This window comes from Saccostrea echinata, unplaced genomic scaffold (assembly GCF_033153115.1).
Source record: "Saccostrea echinata isolate AGI-Se365-2 ecotype Australia unplaced genomic scaffold, CSIRO_AGI_Sech_v1 ptg000001l, whole genome shotgun sequence".
NCBI classification, from domain to species: Eukaryota; Metazoa; Mollusca; class Bivalvia; order Ostreida; family Ostreidae; genus Saccostrea; species Saccostrea echinata.
In genome coordinates this window covers 41,789,725-41,806,271 of record NW_026889750.1, presented here as the reverse complement: position 1 = coordinate 41,806,271, position 16,547 = coordinate 41,789,725, and the positions used below count along the sequence as shown (strand labels likewise).

The following is a 16,547-nucleotide window of genomic DNA, read 5'->3' as shown; positions in this document are numbered from 1 at the left end:
TCATATTTATGTGGAAGCATCTTCAGGTAGTGTAGATTCAAGTTTGTTCAAATCATGACCCCCGGGGGTAGGGTGGGGCCACAATGGATGATCAAAGTTTGCATAAAAATATATAGGAAAAATCTTTAAAAATCTTCTCAAAAACAGCAAAGTTGTGATGAGTCATATTTATATGGAAGCATCCTCAGGTATTGTAGATTCAAGTTTGTTCAAATCATGACACCCATGGGGTAGGGTGGGACCACAATGGATGATCAATGTCTTCCATGGAAATATATAGGAAAAATCTTTTAAAATCTTCTCATAAACAGCAAAGCCATGATTGATCAATATATGGAAGCATCCTCAGGTAGTGTAGAATCAAGTTTGTTAAAATCCTGACACCCCCCCCCCCCCCCCCCCCCGGCGTAGGGTGGGGCCACAATGGGGAATCAAAGTCTTACATAGGAATATATAGGAAAATTTCTCAAGAACTGCAAAGCCATGATTAGTCATTTTAATATGATCAAAGTTTTACATAGAAGTACATAGAAAAAATCATTAAAAATTGAAAAAATTCTTTTCTCAAGAACAGCAAAGCCATGATTGGTTATATTTACATGGAAACATCCTCAGCTAGTATAGATTCAAATTTGTTCTAATCATGACTCTGGACTCTTGGGGTAGGGTGGGGCCACAAGGGAAAATCAAAGATTTACAAAAGCTTCTATTAGTTTATTATATACTCTATGGATCTTCTATAGATTGTTGTTTTATACTCAGGTGACCGTTAAGGCCCTTGGGCCTCTTGTTTTTAAAATGAGTTTGATATAAAGGTATTAAAGTCAATTTGATTTTTTTATAATTAATTGTGATTTTTTTTTTTTCAACAATCAATTTGCAGAGTGTAATGTCTCACAAAGATGGCAGATAGTTGCAAACTATTTTTTCAATGTAATAAAAAACACTGATTATTAGTTTTGATGTTTTATTAGGCTGCACCTTAGTTTCATTCAATAAATAAAGTGCCCCACCACAGCATGACACGCCCATCAAATATTGTTAAATTATCATACACAGTTTAGATTCAATTGTTCGAATGACATCTTAGCGAGATTAGGCAGTCTGCAATTTGTTGTAAAGATATAAAAATTAAAATAAAAAATGTACAATAAATAATTAGTTAAATTATATTATACAATATCATATAAGTGTTAATTAGTGCCTGATCATTACACCCATGGGAGAGGTGGAATTTTTCTTGTTACAGACTGCTGTAAAGAACATGATGAAAAAAATAAGACTAGTATTTTCTTGATTTAACACTTTTTTAATAAAGATACTGCAATACTCTGACATCTTTTGGGATTGTGTAATTTAAAAATTAAAAGACATAGTTTTTTGATTCTAAGTCTAATGGTTTTCTAGTTATGATTTTTCCATATTTGGCCATAGCGTCTTTATTAAAGGTCAGAGTGACCTGGTTTTAATGTGCGACACACCTACCCTAGATGTATCAGCTGACAAAGTTTGATAATTCTAGGCCTAATAGTATTAAAGTTATGAGCCGGACATGAAAAAGCTAGCAGAGACGGACGGACATGAACGCTATAACATAATATGTCCCGTCTTAAGACGGGCGTATAAAAAAATATAATGAGTAATTAAATTTTTACTGTAAATGTTTAAGCAAATTCTGAACACCTCTCACATCTAGAAAACATTAGTGATTTGGTACTTTCTCTGAAAAACCCAGCGGGGGGTATTTGTCCCTTTTGGACAGTTCTAGTTATGATTACTTAAAAAAACCCTACTGATTTTTAGGTGAAAAAGGCGGTCAGCCTCAATGATCCAAATCTTTAAGAAAGGTGACAAACTTCAGGCCTCCAATTACCCGCTAGTTTCCTAATGATCGGTCTCTTGAAAGATATTAAAATATATTATCAATAGTCAGATAATTGACCATTTTGATCGCCATACAATTCTAAGCGACAGTCAACATGGCTTTAGATCAGGACGCTCCTGTGAGTACAAGCGCTGGCCATCACCATAGACACATAGCTCGCACCTTAGATGAGGGAAGACAAGCAGATATAGTTATACTTGACTTCTCTAAAGCATTTGACAAGGACCCCCACCAAAGACTCCTTCACAAGCTGGGATACTTCACAACCTGGAATGATACTCTCCAGTGGACAGGACTTCCTCAGCAATAGCCAACAAGTCCTGCTAGATGGTCATATTTCATCCAAAGCTGAAGTCCTATCTGGAGTACCACAGGGGACAGTTCTTGGCCTGCTTTTATTCCTCACATTCCTCAAAGACTTGTCAACCAACTCAGAAGCTTGTTTATTTGATGACAACTGCTTGTTATAACACCTTGTCGATAGTGAAGAGGACAGCAGGATTCTACAACAGGACCTGGCAGCCCTGAAGAATAGGAGAGTGAGTGGCAGATAGCATTTCATCAGACCTTACTACGTCTTACACAACCATCAGCTAGAAGTGGTTGATTCAAACAAGTATCTGAGCGTCACAATCAGCAACACCTTAAAGTGGAATAAACACATTGACAACATAACAGCAAACAGAACTCTCGGCTTCCTCAAACGAAATCTTAGAGGGTGCAGAACGGCAGCAAGTCGGAGCATGAGAGACCATCATACGATCAACAATGGAGTACGCTACATCTGTCTGGGATCCCCATACCATCGGTCAGAATGCCCAGATACAGAAAGTCAAACGCAGAGCAGCGCGAATCGTGACCAAAAACTATCGGAATAGACAATGAGGTAGTGTCACCAACATGATCAGTTCTTTTGGATGGGAACAACTATTAGTCAGGAGAGTCAAGATTTGTCTTCTACTGCTATGTAAGATCCAACAGAACTTCGTAGAAATCCCAGCAGTCTACTATACCTGATCCACACAGACAGCAGAACCAGAGACCAACGTACCTTCCGCATTCCATTCTCCTTTTTCCAACGAATCATCGGGGATTGGAACAGATTGCCACCGGTAGTTGCATCGATCATCCAGTTTCAAAGAGGAGTTCAAGGTAGCAGTGGGCAGCTTACCACCAGCCCAGCAGTGTGTGAAATAAGAAGGGAGTTGTTTTTAAACTTTTATATTTTAATTTTTTATATCGTTATTTTGTTATGATTTATTTCATTGTGAAAATGATGTGGAAGCACTTGAGTGTTTGCATAAGCCTAGCTACGACCCTGTAGCCCCGACATAGATCGGTATATATTTTTGGACTTGATTTGGTTGTAAATGATGCATATCCCGGGGGTATTAAATGTCTATAATACCTTTAGCCGTCATCCTTATAAATACCCCGTATACATTTTTCATGACTTTAGGACATTATTGAGAATTTTTAAATGAAAAATAAAACTTTTATCTGACTAAACTCAATCATTTTTATATTTATATACATATATTTAGTTGTTGTTCTCATGATTTTGTTTAAAAAAGATTGATTGTAACATCTGTCCTTAATTGAATATATATTGAAAATAAGATTAGGCCTACATCTACATCTTTGAAAATCTGTACTTGTGGACAGCAGGCAACCGTTTCTATGATTATGGTAAAAACTTAGCTCTCCACCAGACTTATTTCATGGGCCATTGGTACAGGCTCCGGGGCCATAAAAGTTAGCCAGCTCAGTTTTGAGATCTCTGGAAGGGGCAGCATTGCAATTTAGCAGTCGCCCGCGTGGCTCAGTGGTCAGAGCGTTTGCTCTAGAGTCACGAAGTAAGGAGCTGATCCTACGTCGCGGGTTCGAATCCACTAGCCGAGGTCCCTTGTTGCAGTAGGTGCTGGAACGAAAAAGATCCCTAGCTCACTGCTCAAAGGCCGTACGCTCCAAGTACAGGTCGAAATTTGCAGCCCTCCACCGGCAAGTGGTTGCATCTCAATATGAGTGAAAAATTCTCAAAAGAACGTTAATCGAACAAACAAAGCAATTTAATTCTTATGATTTTCTTGATGATTAAAAAATATGTGTTTTCCTGAAAATCATGTAACTAATTTAAACAAAAAATAAATTGTCCAAGGGTGTGAAATGCGTTGAATGCCAGCTAATATGTTCGTATGCTAGGAATACTTATCTAGGGACACATGTACTAAGCTCTATGGATCTTATCAAAGATAAGAATACATTCACTTATTTATAAAGAGGAGATTGTCACTTGTGTACCATGTTTCCAATCAGTGTTTTTCTGTTAGGTAAGAATTCTCTCTCTCTCTCTCTCTCTCTCTCTCTCTCTCTCTCTCTCTCTCTCACACACACACACACACACACACACACACACAACATTCACCACTGACAATATTAGTAAATAATACGTTTTGTATTTTTTGCAGCGTTGACCACGTTTTTATCCGTCACTGTAATAGGTATGTAGACCTTTTATTCTTCACAGTTTTGCTATAAATTTTAAAAAGTCTTAAAAGTAATGAAATATGGAGATAACGAACAGTAATTATATAAGCTCAAAAGTCCATTGAAACAATACAAATCGGGAGCAGAGCAAACACGGACCTCGATCTAAAACATCAGAGGTGGGATCAGGTGCCATGGAGGAGTAAGCGTCACATGTCGACCGGTCATACCCGTCGTGTGCTCATTGTCATGATCGGGAAAACGGAAAATCCGTAGACAATTCAGTGTGTAAATAATGGCCTAACAATTTGTATCAAAAATGTCAGTCAGCATTCGATAGATTGTACATGTATCTGACAAGGTCATTGTATTGACCATAGAATTTGCGAAATGTTGACTTTAAACGAGACTGTTGATATTCTTGATTCAACTTGTTTTTCAATAGCTTGCCTCGTTTTAGAAATTGTTCGTACGTAGAGCATGCTCTTGCATAACAAATCAACTGGGAGACATAAACTCTAAGTGCTGGTGATAAGGGTATATTGCTAGATAAATAAGGGAAGTTGACGATAGAAAAATTAAAATCATTACGTTTATCATAAAGTGTTGTTGTTATGTTACCATTAACGTCTTGTTCTAGTAAAATATCCAAATATGAAACAGATGTGTCAGATTCTGTAGTATCTTTTATTTCGAGTTTAGAGGAATATACGTATGAATGAAAATTAATATTGTTAATTGATCAAAAGTCGTCGACATATCTAAATGTTGAATTAAATGCCACAGCAAGAGACTTCTTCTCATGTAGAAGTTTTTTAAAAATAAATAGGTAACACCAAGTGAGAAATTGATATTATTACTGATGAATGTAGAATTCATTCAATAAGTTATAATAATATACTTGTACATGTTTATGACAATCTTGTTAATTGTTCTTGGGATAATGAAAGTAGATCTTTTCACTGGGAACTCTGCTTCATATGAATACAGAATAGGTCTGTTAGTCATGGGGCGCATTTATTACACATGGTTATTCCGACAGATTGTTGGAAGACTTGAACTCCAAAAAAAGAAACTCAAGCTTAATATCCACTTGTGTGAACAATCAAAATGTTTTTAACAAATTAATTTTGCAAATGACCATTGTAAAGGTAAGCAAATTTACGTGTTGCATTTTATTGAAAAAGCAGCCGTCTATGGTGTCCAGAAGCCCTGGACATTAACTTATCGTGGGGAATAGTTGTATAGTGTTGAAAAATCGTACGTTTTGATGTTTATTGATTTTGGTAAAATTTTGTGATTTTAAATTTTTTAAAAGTTCTTTGGAGTTTTTAAATATCCACATCTGATTTACACCACTTCTCGAATACATTACTGAACAGTACTCCCAAAGTTCTTTTTCGATGCTGTTAATATTTAGTGAGGAGTAAAGAAAGAGGCTTGGTAGAACATTTACTGGAACCCACTATGTATCTTTTTAGGGATTTTTATGTAGTTTAGGAATCCAGATTAAGTAAGGTAATTCAAATTCAATTTGATCTTTGGGAATATAAAAAATATTATAAACAGATATGATTTTGAAGAATTTCGTCCTTAGAAATAGGGCTATGGGTATAAATTGTATTGATGCCTTGAGAATTAAATCCCAGCTCCTCTAAAATACAGTTGAAATAATGAGCCTTACAAAGTCAATGTTGTTACCTGCTTTTTCAGCTGGGACCAGTACATATTGATCGTGTAATCTATCTAATTCTTTTTTTCAGTTCTGAATTATTGAAGACAGAAGGATGGTTTTCATATTGCTCCTCAATCGCTTAATGCGAGATTTTATCATCCATCTGAAACTTTTTAAAATCCATTCTGACAAAGTGTCAAGGTCTTCTTTGTCATGTTTGGCTTATTGCCTGACGTAATCTTCCACAGAAATCATAGAATTTTAAAATTATTACTCCAGTTGAAAGATCGGGGTTACTTAAATTTTGGCCCTTTTAAAATAATTGATTTAAGGCCCTCATTTTTAACTATATTTACGTCACCAGTAATGACATAGGACTATAGTTGTAGAGTGAAGAAGAACACGAATACGCTGTTTTGACCAGAGGGTTTGTCAGAATCTTGAACCAAGGTCATTTTTGCAAGTTCAGGGTCACTTTTAGAAAAAAAAAATGTAATTCTGTCCTGGCATTATCTCGCAATGGAGAAACATTTCTTATGAGCTGAATCCGTGTTAATACCTTGGACTCATGGCCATTTGGACAAGTTCAGGGTCACTGGCAGTAAAAGTGCATATAATAAGAGTTTCCATTCCACTCTTTGGGCATTTGTTTTTATCAAACACTTCTTGTTCCAAAATTTATTTTATGTACATGTGCACTAAGATAATCTTTAGATTTAGTCATTTGCAGCTCTTTCAAAAATAAATATTCTTTCCTTCAAATTTTAAAAATAAATAATTAAACTATCCTCCTTTGACAAGAGAATAAATAATCTGACTTTGGCTATTTAACGTCACCGAGACCAATACATTTTTATTGCAGAATTAATACTTGAATAGTGACCATCTACCTATGTTCTCTCTGCACTTTTTAAGACCAACAATGTTTTAATATATGAGAAGAAAGGAGACATGTCCCCCCTTAAACCCAATATCTGGTCTTAATAAATTGGTCTTCTAGTAATGATTAATATTATATCAAAGCAAATGTGTAAACATTTTAATATAGCAATATTATTCATGCTATTAATTTTTTATACATGCACTACTAGTATTTGTGATCACAAAGGCAAGAAACTGGAGAAAATAAATAATCTGTCTCTGGTGACCTTGGAAAAAAATATTCTGTCCCGTGATGGCATGAAAATAATCTAACGTTGCCATCCCCCACCCCCACCCACACACCGCTTTTCAGAATATTAATCAAGTGGTCTTCCCCAAGTGTCAAGAAACATATGGGGTAATATAAAGTATAAACACTGAGTGTACTTTCGTTAGTATCAGTATTTAAACAAGCTTTGTACTTGGTGGAAGTTTCACTAATTAAATAGGTCATAATCACAGTTTTCCTCTTTCTAATTCAAACATTTTCTATTTGAAATCAACATTATGTGCTTTAAATATCCTTTTTTTTTTAAATAATTTTGTTCCATAACTCAAAGTTAATAATAGTGGCTTGTTCTTATACTCTCTTAATATGTATATTGTTGTTTCTTGTAGAAAATATGTAGGCCTAATGAGATCAAATCTGAGTAGAAGAGTTAAAAGGAACGTCAATCAATTGACATACAATTCTGCTTAGTTAATATTTCAAACCATGTGTGAATTTTTAAGTCTGTTTTGCATATCTAATTGCAAGGTCTTGGGTTAAAGTGTCTACGCTGTGATGACGTACTAGAGCCTCGTTTCTGTGAGAGAATTGAATACTGCCCAGTCGGAGATGTGAGTATAAATAAAGCATCATCTTTTGTTTTTGTTTTTTAATACTCTCTATTTCTTGAAAGGCTATAGACAGTCCAATAAGTTACCTATAACTGTCCAATAAGTTATGAAATAATGGACGGCATTTAAAAACTTATAGGACGGCTATGGGTAAGTTATTGAGTTAAAAAACACAACATAGACACAAATAAATATTTTTAATCAATGAATTCAATGTGTTACACAAAATAATGAAATATATTCCATGTAACAGAAACAAATAGACGTGTATTCTAACTCACAAAAACACCAAAGCAGATTTGCACTTGAATCCCCCCCACTTTTCTGAGTATATCAAATTGCAGGATTTGGACAGTAAAGGGTTTTTTTTTTTGCTTGTCAGACTAGTTTTGGAAAGTTGTCCCCCTTTTGGAGATTTTTTGGGAGGTTGCTCCCCCCCCCCCCCCGCTTTATGAAATCGTTGCTACGGGCCTGATGTTTACTTTAAAAGGAGAAACAATTTTAAGGGAACACATTATAATTACAATAAAGAAAATGTTTTAGGTAGGTTATAGGTCGAAAACTTTATTTTGCAAGAAAAAGAACTTTTGTCGAACCGAACGGCCCTTCAACAATTCCTTCTTCTCACAGAATGGCAGTTTTGGCCTATAATCTTTACTTCGTACATTTTCTCTTCAATAGCTGCAAATTCAATTTTATTTTAATAGTGTAATACCTGTAACATGTAAGTTTTCAAACGCCTTGCTTAAACTAACTCTCGTAGATTTATTTGTTGCTAGTTGATGTTTTCCTTTCTCAAGTTTTCAAATAATGAAATACATTAGGCAATTTATTAGTATATTTTTATTTAACATACAGTCATCGACACTGCTGTTTTAGATTTAAAAATAATCATTGCTATATGCCCCCATTTTCCAAAAGAGAAGACTGATTTTCAATATTTAGACATGCTTAGAAACTTGTGAATGCTGAATACCGTGTTGTGGAGATAAATTGAATTTAAAAAAAGATAAGAAACAAAAAATCTTACTTTATTGCAAATATAGAGGTAAATTGAATTTTTTAAAAAAAAAAAGTTAATAAAATGGCTTGTGTAGTTATAGTGCAATCATCAGTGGACAACGAAAATAACTCATCATGTTTTACTTTGACAGGTGTGCAGCGTGCAGAGATACCATAAAGAAAATGGCGACATCTCCTTTTGGCTTGGATGTCTTTCTAAAACGGTAAGTTACATAATTATATAATTATGAAGGTGAAGTTTGTTTTCATCATTAATGTACTGCATACATAACAAAGATCCAACCCTATTACCACAGTACTATTTCTTCTTTATTCAAACAAGACTTCTTAACTCAAAAGGACATTCATAAAATCCTTTTCGTTTAAATTTCTTCTTAATATGCTTTTAAGAATAAACGAACAAAAACTACATGTATTATATACCGGGAGAAATTAGAATCGATATTTGTGTTGCATGTCAATAATGATTTGTGTAATTCATGAAGGGCAATTTCTATTTCTTCAATGAAATATGGAGGTAACGAAAAGTATTCAAGCTCAGAAGTCCATTTAAACAATACAAATCGGGAGCAGTGAAAACACGGACCTCTAAAACATCAGAGGTGGGATCATGTGCCATGGAGGAGTGCGCATCCCTTGACGACATGTCACACCCGCCAAGTGCTCCTTGTCATGATCGGGAAAAACGGAAAAAAAATTCGTAGACAATTCAGTGTTTAAATAATGGCCTAACAATTAGCATGAAAAACGTCAGTCAGCATTTGACCATAAACTTGCGAAATGATGACTTCAAACGAGACTGTTAATATCCTTGTTTCATCAACTCAATTGTAAATAGCTTGCCTCGTTTTAGAAATTGTTCATATGTAGAGCATGCTCTTGCGTATAGAATCAACTAGGAGACAAAAAAACCATCTGCAGGTGATAATGGTATATTGCTACATAAGCAAGGGAAGTTGGCGATTGAAAAATTGAAGTCATCAAGTTTATCATAAAGCTTTGTTGTGAGGTTACCATTAAAGTCTTTTTCTAGTAAAATATCCAAATATGAAACAGATGTGTCAGACTTTGTGGTATCCTTTATTTCAAGCTCACTGGGATACTAGAATATCGAGTCGACAAATGAATGGAAATAACTATTGTTAATTGATAATACTTCTTCGATATATCTAAATGTCGGGTTGAAGGCCACAGCATGTGTTTTCTTCTTCTCATACATAAGTTTTTGAATAAATTTTTATTCATATGAATACAAAAATAGGATTGCTAGTGAGGGGATTAATTGGTACCCAAGGGAATTCCAACAGATTGTTGGAAGATCTGATCTCCAAAATCTACATAGATATGTCAATCAGAAACTCAAGAATCTTTTTAATATCAACTTCAGAGTACTTGTGTGTACGATCGGAATGTTTTTTAACAAAATAATTTTGCAAATGGCCAATGGCAAGGTTATTATATTTACGAGTTTCAATTTTATTGAAAAAGCAGCTGTCTATGATGTCAAAAAGGAAGAATTCACGCATTTTGGGGGTAGGGGGGTTAAAAGGCTGGAAAAGATATTCAATATTCACTGTGTGAGCGATTGCATATATGTTGACATCAACACTTATAATGTCTCTGCCAGTATCTTCTTGGTTATTATTTTTCAGTCGTGTGCTAAAACCCCAAACAAAACAGTGCTCCATTCTAACAGAAGAGCAATCCATGGATCTGTTTTATGTAATGATTGTTGCTATGGAGATCTGTGTAATATAGATGGTTGCGGATCGCCAGGTGATTTTTTTTTGTTTTGAAACTTTTAACTGAGCAGGAATTACTTTAATTTATAATTGCTAAGGTAAGCCATTGTTAAGCACATGTACTTTGTTAAAATTAATGTAAAATGCACTGATATCAAAATTTTAAGAAACGGGTGACGTCACTAAAATTTGTCTCTTCGTGTTACCAGTCTACATTGGTTGAAATAAAATTGTTCTAATTATTTTTTCTATTTGACCAGTATTTCCGACATCTCGTGGACCGATCTGTTTTAACTGCGCTCACACGCTGCACCCGAACGACTGTCACCATGTAACTCTTTGTGGAACCAACGAGGTAAGAAGGGCAGTTTAAGCTAGTTTTGGTATTGTCGGGAATTTCAGTTTTACTCATCCTCTGCTATTGGGTATTTGATTTTACATGTATCTTCACAGATCATAAGCAAAATCTACTTTTAAACAACTTGTTAGTAGCTAAAAAATTTATATATATCGTCTGGTACATCTTACTTTTCAGGGCCTATAAGGTGAATGAAAATTCCAGAACCTAGTGCATGTAGTGCAAATCTCCATAACAAAACAAATCTTATGCAGATTTTTATTTGCAAATTCGAAAATTCAATGAAAATATGACGGACGGATGAACAGATATACATAAGGACAACATCAATATACACGAACTATCTGCAGAAATCCAAAGAAAATTTTGGATCATATTTTGCTTTCGATATGTTTATGTACCATTGCAATTCTAAAAGCAATCCCAATCCAATACAATACAGTGGCATTCTGCAAAGAGTTTACATATATAAAGTATAATTGTTCTACAGCGTTGTTTCCTTGGGGAGAAGCCACTGTTTGGTCAGCGTTACTTCACCAACCGATGTGAGGATGTACACGTGAGCTATTAAACAATAAACAGATATTAGTCAATTAATTGAAAATGCCAAAGAATCTATTAATTGTGTGTAGTATAGTGAATGTATTCTAGTATATTCTCTCATGTAAATTTTATAAGGCTTGCAACAACCATATATCAGCACCGATTATTGTTGGAAAGAAAAGGTCACAGCTCCAGCAGAGGTCATACAAACCATGTTCCGGATGCTGCAGTGGAGACTTATGTAACAGTAACTGCAATGCTTCTTTTACATCAGGAACTGTAATAAACACAGGGACAACAAGTAAGATACTCTCTTCTGATTAAATAATATCGAAGGAGCTTATTTGAAATATCTTTCCATGCAAAATAGGAACTTATTATTTTCATCAAGTGAAACCTGGAGCTTCAGAAGTACCCGGAAATTATGCATTCTATGCTCAGCTAACATTCTCTGTGACGAATGATCACGCTATTTTCAAAAATGTGACAACCAATGAGGGATCCTCTTACAACGGTTCTACTGGAATCTTTACTTGTAAATACACTGGTGCTTACGTGTTCTCTTGGACCATAGCAACACACGGTAGTAACAAGGCCTTTGCAGACTTGTATGTTAACGGTAATATCGTGGGAACTATCCTCTCTGACTCATCTGAGCATTCTGTGCATACAGATTCAGCCACAGGTTTTGTAGTGACTAATCTTCAAGTAGGAGACCAACTCAGGGTCCGGATATTACAGGGCCCGATAGACGGAGAATTTTCTACATTTTCTGGATGGCGTCTGAATCAAAGTAAATGTTCACGTTTCATTTTATTCATTAAGTTATATAATTTCACATTCTAAATTTGTTTGCAATTGTAAACATCTTCTGCTGCACTTTGATTATTCTTTCACTCGAATAATAAGGAAATATCTGAATGAAAATCAAGAGTTTTCGTGTAAGTGTACTTATATCAACCAGTTTAGAATGTTTTGGAATACTTCTGTTTGTAGTGATTTTTGATCAGTAGCTTGCTACTGGCAGTGATCAGAGACTATTTATATATTTTGACTCGAATTCAAACACTTCATTTTATTTTCAAAACCTATCTCTTACAGATGTCTCTTTTTATGCCAAAGCTGACTCACCTTTAACAAAACCGAGTGTTTCCCAACATGGCTTTGTTTTCAAGAATGTAGTAACTAACAATGGATTGTCGTATATGCCGGGAAATGGAACGTTTGTTTGCCCAGAGTCAGGTCTCTATGCTCTTGCTTTCAACGTAGAAGCTCTTCACAAAGATTATATGGTTTACTTTTACAAGGACGGATCCAAACTAAACACTCTGGGGGTGTGGCCAGACTCCTCAAGTGGTAGCTATCGGGACTCTTCCTCAACTCTGCAGCTATTTTGGCTACATGCTGGTGACGCCGTGCACCTCTACAGTGGCGATAGTGATGCCACTTTAGAGTCTCCAAGGTCCTCTTATTTGGGATGGCTTATTCAGCCGGGAAGTAAGCATTATCAAATTGCTATGAATATGACGTGCTACATTGTACATGTAGTACTCTTTGTTTTAAGCTTTTAAATATCTAAAGTTCAGTTTTTGTACAAGCTGTTTTGTGATGAAAAATCCAACACTATTATGTTTTAAACATAACAAATTATTTGAAATATAAGTATTTTAGAGTCACTGGGTGTCAAATTTGTATGTAATTTATCCAACATTTTAATTTTAAAAAATTTTTCCCAAGTGCTTGTAAACCGGGTATTATACTTAATCTTATAAGAATAAAATAAGAATAAGAATTTCTCCGGCAGCCTCCGTGAATACCCCGGCCTTTATGGAACAACTAACTTCATCATCACCCTCCTCATACAGCGCAGTGTTGTTTAGTTCGGAACTCCTCGATACGACAAGTTCGTTCTATCGCACCACAGGGTTCACCGCTCCTAAAGATGGCATCTACGTCATATTTTGGAATATGGAGGCATATGAAAAATATTTGAAATCGACACTGGTCGTGAATGGGTTGGCGTATGGATACACCGTGTCTGATGGACGATCTTCCGATTATGACAGCGGTTCTAATGTAGCTGTTCTGCGGCTCCGTGCAAATGACGTTGTGAATGTGATGCAGTCAACATCTGCAGATGGCGATCAAACAATGATATCCGGATATATGTTGTTCTAATTAAGTATATAAATAAGTTTTTAAAATCTGGTACGTCAGAATTTATATTTATTGCTTCTTCAGTCCTCTTTTCTCTGGATCTATGTACTAAATCCTAGGTAGCAGAAAACAATCAAAAAGGCTTAATAATGATGTCCATGAAAGTGAATACCAGTATTTCAAAATGTTGTCCTATCATCCATATCCAAGTCCTCTGTAATTTTTTGATGTTGTACTGAAATAAATTTGTAAATATATTCTTATAGTGCCTTGTAACATATGCCGATGTCTTAAAGGCAGATATTTTAAGCTCCGCCTTCAAAGATACCTGACCGTTCACGGTAGCTCAGTCGGTAGAGCGCTCGCTTCGTGATCGGGAGGTCATGAGTTCGAATCTCGGCCGCGACTGACCTAAGTCGATAAAAAATGGGTGGCAACTGTTCCTTCGCCATGCGCTCGGCACTTTGAAGTGAAAGTTGCGGGTCCTTCGGATGAGACCTTAAAAACCGAGACCCCGTGTCACGGCAGGCGTTGGCACGATAAAGATCCCTCACTGCTCAATGGCCCTGAGTGCCGAGTAAAGGTCAAAAATTTGAAGCCCTTCACCGGTATATGGTGACGTCTCTATATGAGTGAAAAATTCTCGAATGGGACGTAAAACAACATACAATCAAAGATACCTGATCTGTGTCCCCCTGTCAATCAAGTACATTAAGGTACATCATTGGGTGCTAGAACTTGATTGACATTTACTTACTAGTCCCTGTGTATACCCTGTACACCTTCTTTGGCACTCGTGGTAACCTTCAAATTAACTTTTGATCCTTTGATATTTACCACACATGGTATAAACAATAGAGAAACTGTATTATCATGATTACTATGGAATTTTAGCTTGATGATATATATATACACACACCTTTAGTATTTGAAATAATTATGATATTCTTTATGATGATATATATCAAAATTTGGTTTAATTTTTTATCAAAGCTCAACAAATACTTTGAATAATAATTTTTTTTAATGGGTGGGGATGCTTTGACACACATTCAATTACAAATTAATAAAAAATATTGAGATTAAACTTTATTTACAAATTTTTATTTCTAATTTAAAATCATTTCAAAATCCCAACACAGGTAAAGTTTGACTTCTTGGGTACTCTACTGTGTATTAAATCACCTCCTGTGTATAGGGATTAGGAGACAAACGACCACAGGTAGACTGCTAGCCCCCAAGGCATTCACACCTGTCCAAAATAACCCCTCCCTCACCTGGAATTTACCACCCGGTAAAAAATCTCTGCCTTTAAATTTCGACGAATTATATTGAATAGCAAGAGAGATACAACCTATAAAGTATTAGCCAATCAGATTTCAGTGCATGTACATGTTTGTCCTTGCATTTAATTTTGATAGTACAGTGCAGGAAACTAATTTTGTTACAGCATCGATGCTGATTTGAATGCTTCCATTGCTTGCTGATTTGAATGCTTCCTTTGCGTGCTGATTTAATGCTAGTAATCCTTATCCTGATGCTGTTTTATAATTAGGTCAATGCTACCGGAAGTAGCATCATGCTACCGGAAGTAGATAATGAATTTCAGCATTGCCGTTTAAAGCAATAAAAGTGCCTTTTACAATTATTTGATCATAATATCTCACTATGTATCAATAATGTGAATACTTTAAGCAATATTCTTTCTTTTTTAATTTTTTACTGAATTAAAACTCATTGATTTTCTGATGCTAGTAGGATAATGCTGATTTTATGTAGGTTAATGCTAGTTTTATCCTTTGCTTGCTGATGCTGATCTTGTAATGCTGTTTTTTAAATGCTGATGCTGATGCTAGCTCGATCCTGATGCTACTAATGCTTATGCTGATGCTGGTTTATGTAACAAAATTAGTTCCCTGCACTGTAGCATAATGTAGGAACCCATTATACCTATATATATTCTAAATTTCATTCTGTTTTGTTGAAAACTAAGGAAGTTACGGCAATTTAAAGTTCCAGCCAATCAAATTGCAGAAAAACGTGCATGCGCATGTTTTCAAGAATCTTTGTATACAACTTATTGTAGAACCTTATAATATATACCTATATATTAAATTTCAAAGATTTTTGTCAAAAATCAAGGAAGATATTGAGATTTTTGTTTCAGCCAATCAGAGCGAAGTGCATGCGCGTGAGTTCATGCTAATTTGACCATGTCATCTTGTCTACACAATAAATTTATCTTTATGTTTTGAGTTTCAAAGCATTTCATCCAAAAAAGTTATGGCTATTTTAAGTGTATGAGTCATTTTGCTCATTGCAAGCGCACGCACTTACATGCATGTGTGCGCAAAATGACCTACGTTCTGCACATCTACACAACATGCCTATTAACCCTAAAAGGTTTCATCTCAGTCGGATGAGTAGTTTCTGAGAACACTCGCGAACAAAAAAGTACCGGAGAAGAAATTCTGAGAAAAGAAAGTTAAAAAAACATGTTCCCAAACTTCGTTTGGGGAACATAAATTAACAGAAAGGTTAAGAACAGTTTCCTCACTTTTCTCACACATTTATTGGATTATTTTATTTTATACAAAATATAATTGAAGATCCTGTTTCACTAATAATTTTATCAGATGCTTTATTTGGAGAACCATTTATTGCTACTTATTTGATTTCTCTAATTTTTTTTTCTTCAAAAAAAAAGAAAAGAAACATATGTCAGATGTATACAATATAAAACAAATCACGTTTTCAATAAGTTTAAAGTTTATCAAAGTTTCATTTCAAAATCTTAATCATTATATTTTTTCTGATATTTTCCTTTATGAAATTAGGTGAACATGTGGAATTACCTCCAGTGGAATTCTTCATAAATACAGTATACATCGTATTTAATCAAGTCGTTTTTCAAAA

The 16,547-nt window shown here is 35.1% G+C and overlaps 1 protein-coding gene across 1 annotated transcript; it reads left to right on the top strand.

Moving 5' to 3' along the window:
- The first annotated feature begins 1,979 nt into the window (after window positions 1–1,979).
- LOC133181452 (uncharacterized) lies at window positions 1,980–13,652 on the top strand. Its single transcript, XM_061315961.1, has 12 exons — window positions 1,980–2,170; window positions 2,370–2,424; window positions 7,587–7,593; window positions 7,726–7,808; window positions 8,963–9,034; window positions 10,484–10,607; window positions 10,834–10,928; window positions 11,422–11,490; window positions 11,610–11,775; window positions 11,866–12,267; window positions 12,576–12,971; window positions 13,279–13,652. Exons 1-12 carry the CDS (start codon window positions 1,980–1,982, stop codon window positions 13,650–13,652), a joined length of 2,034 nt encoding a protein of 677 aa, XP_061171945.1.
- Window positions 13,653–16,547: the final 2,895 nt, after the last annotated feature.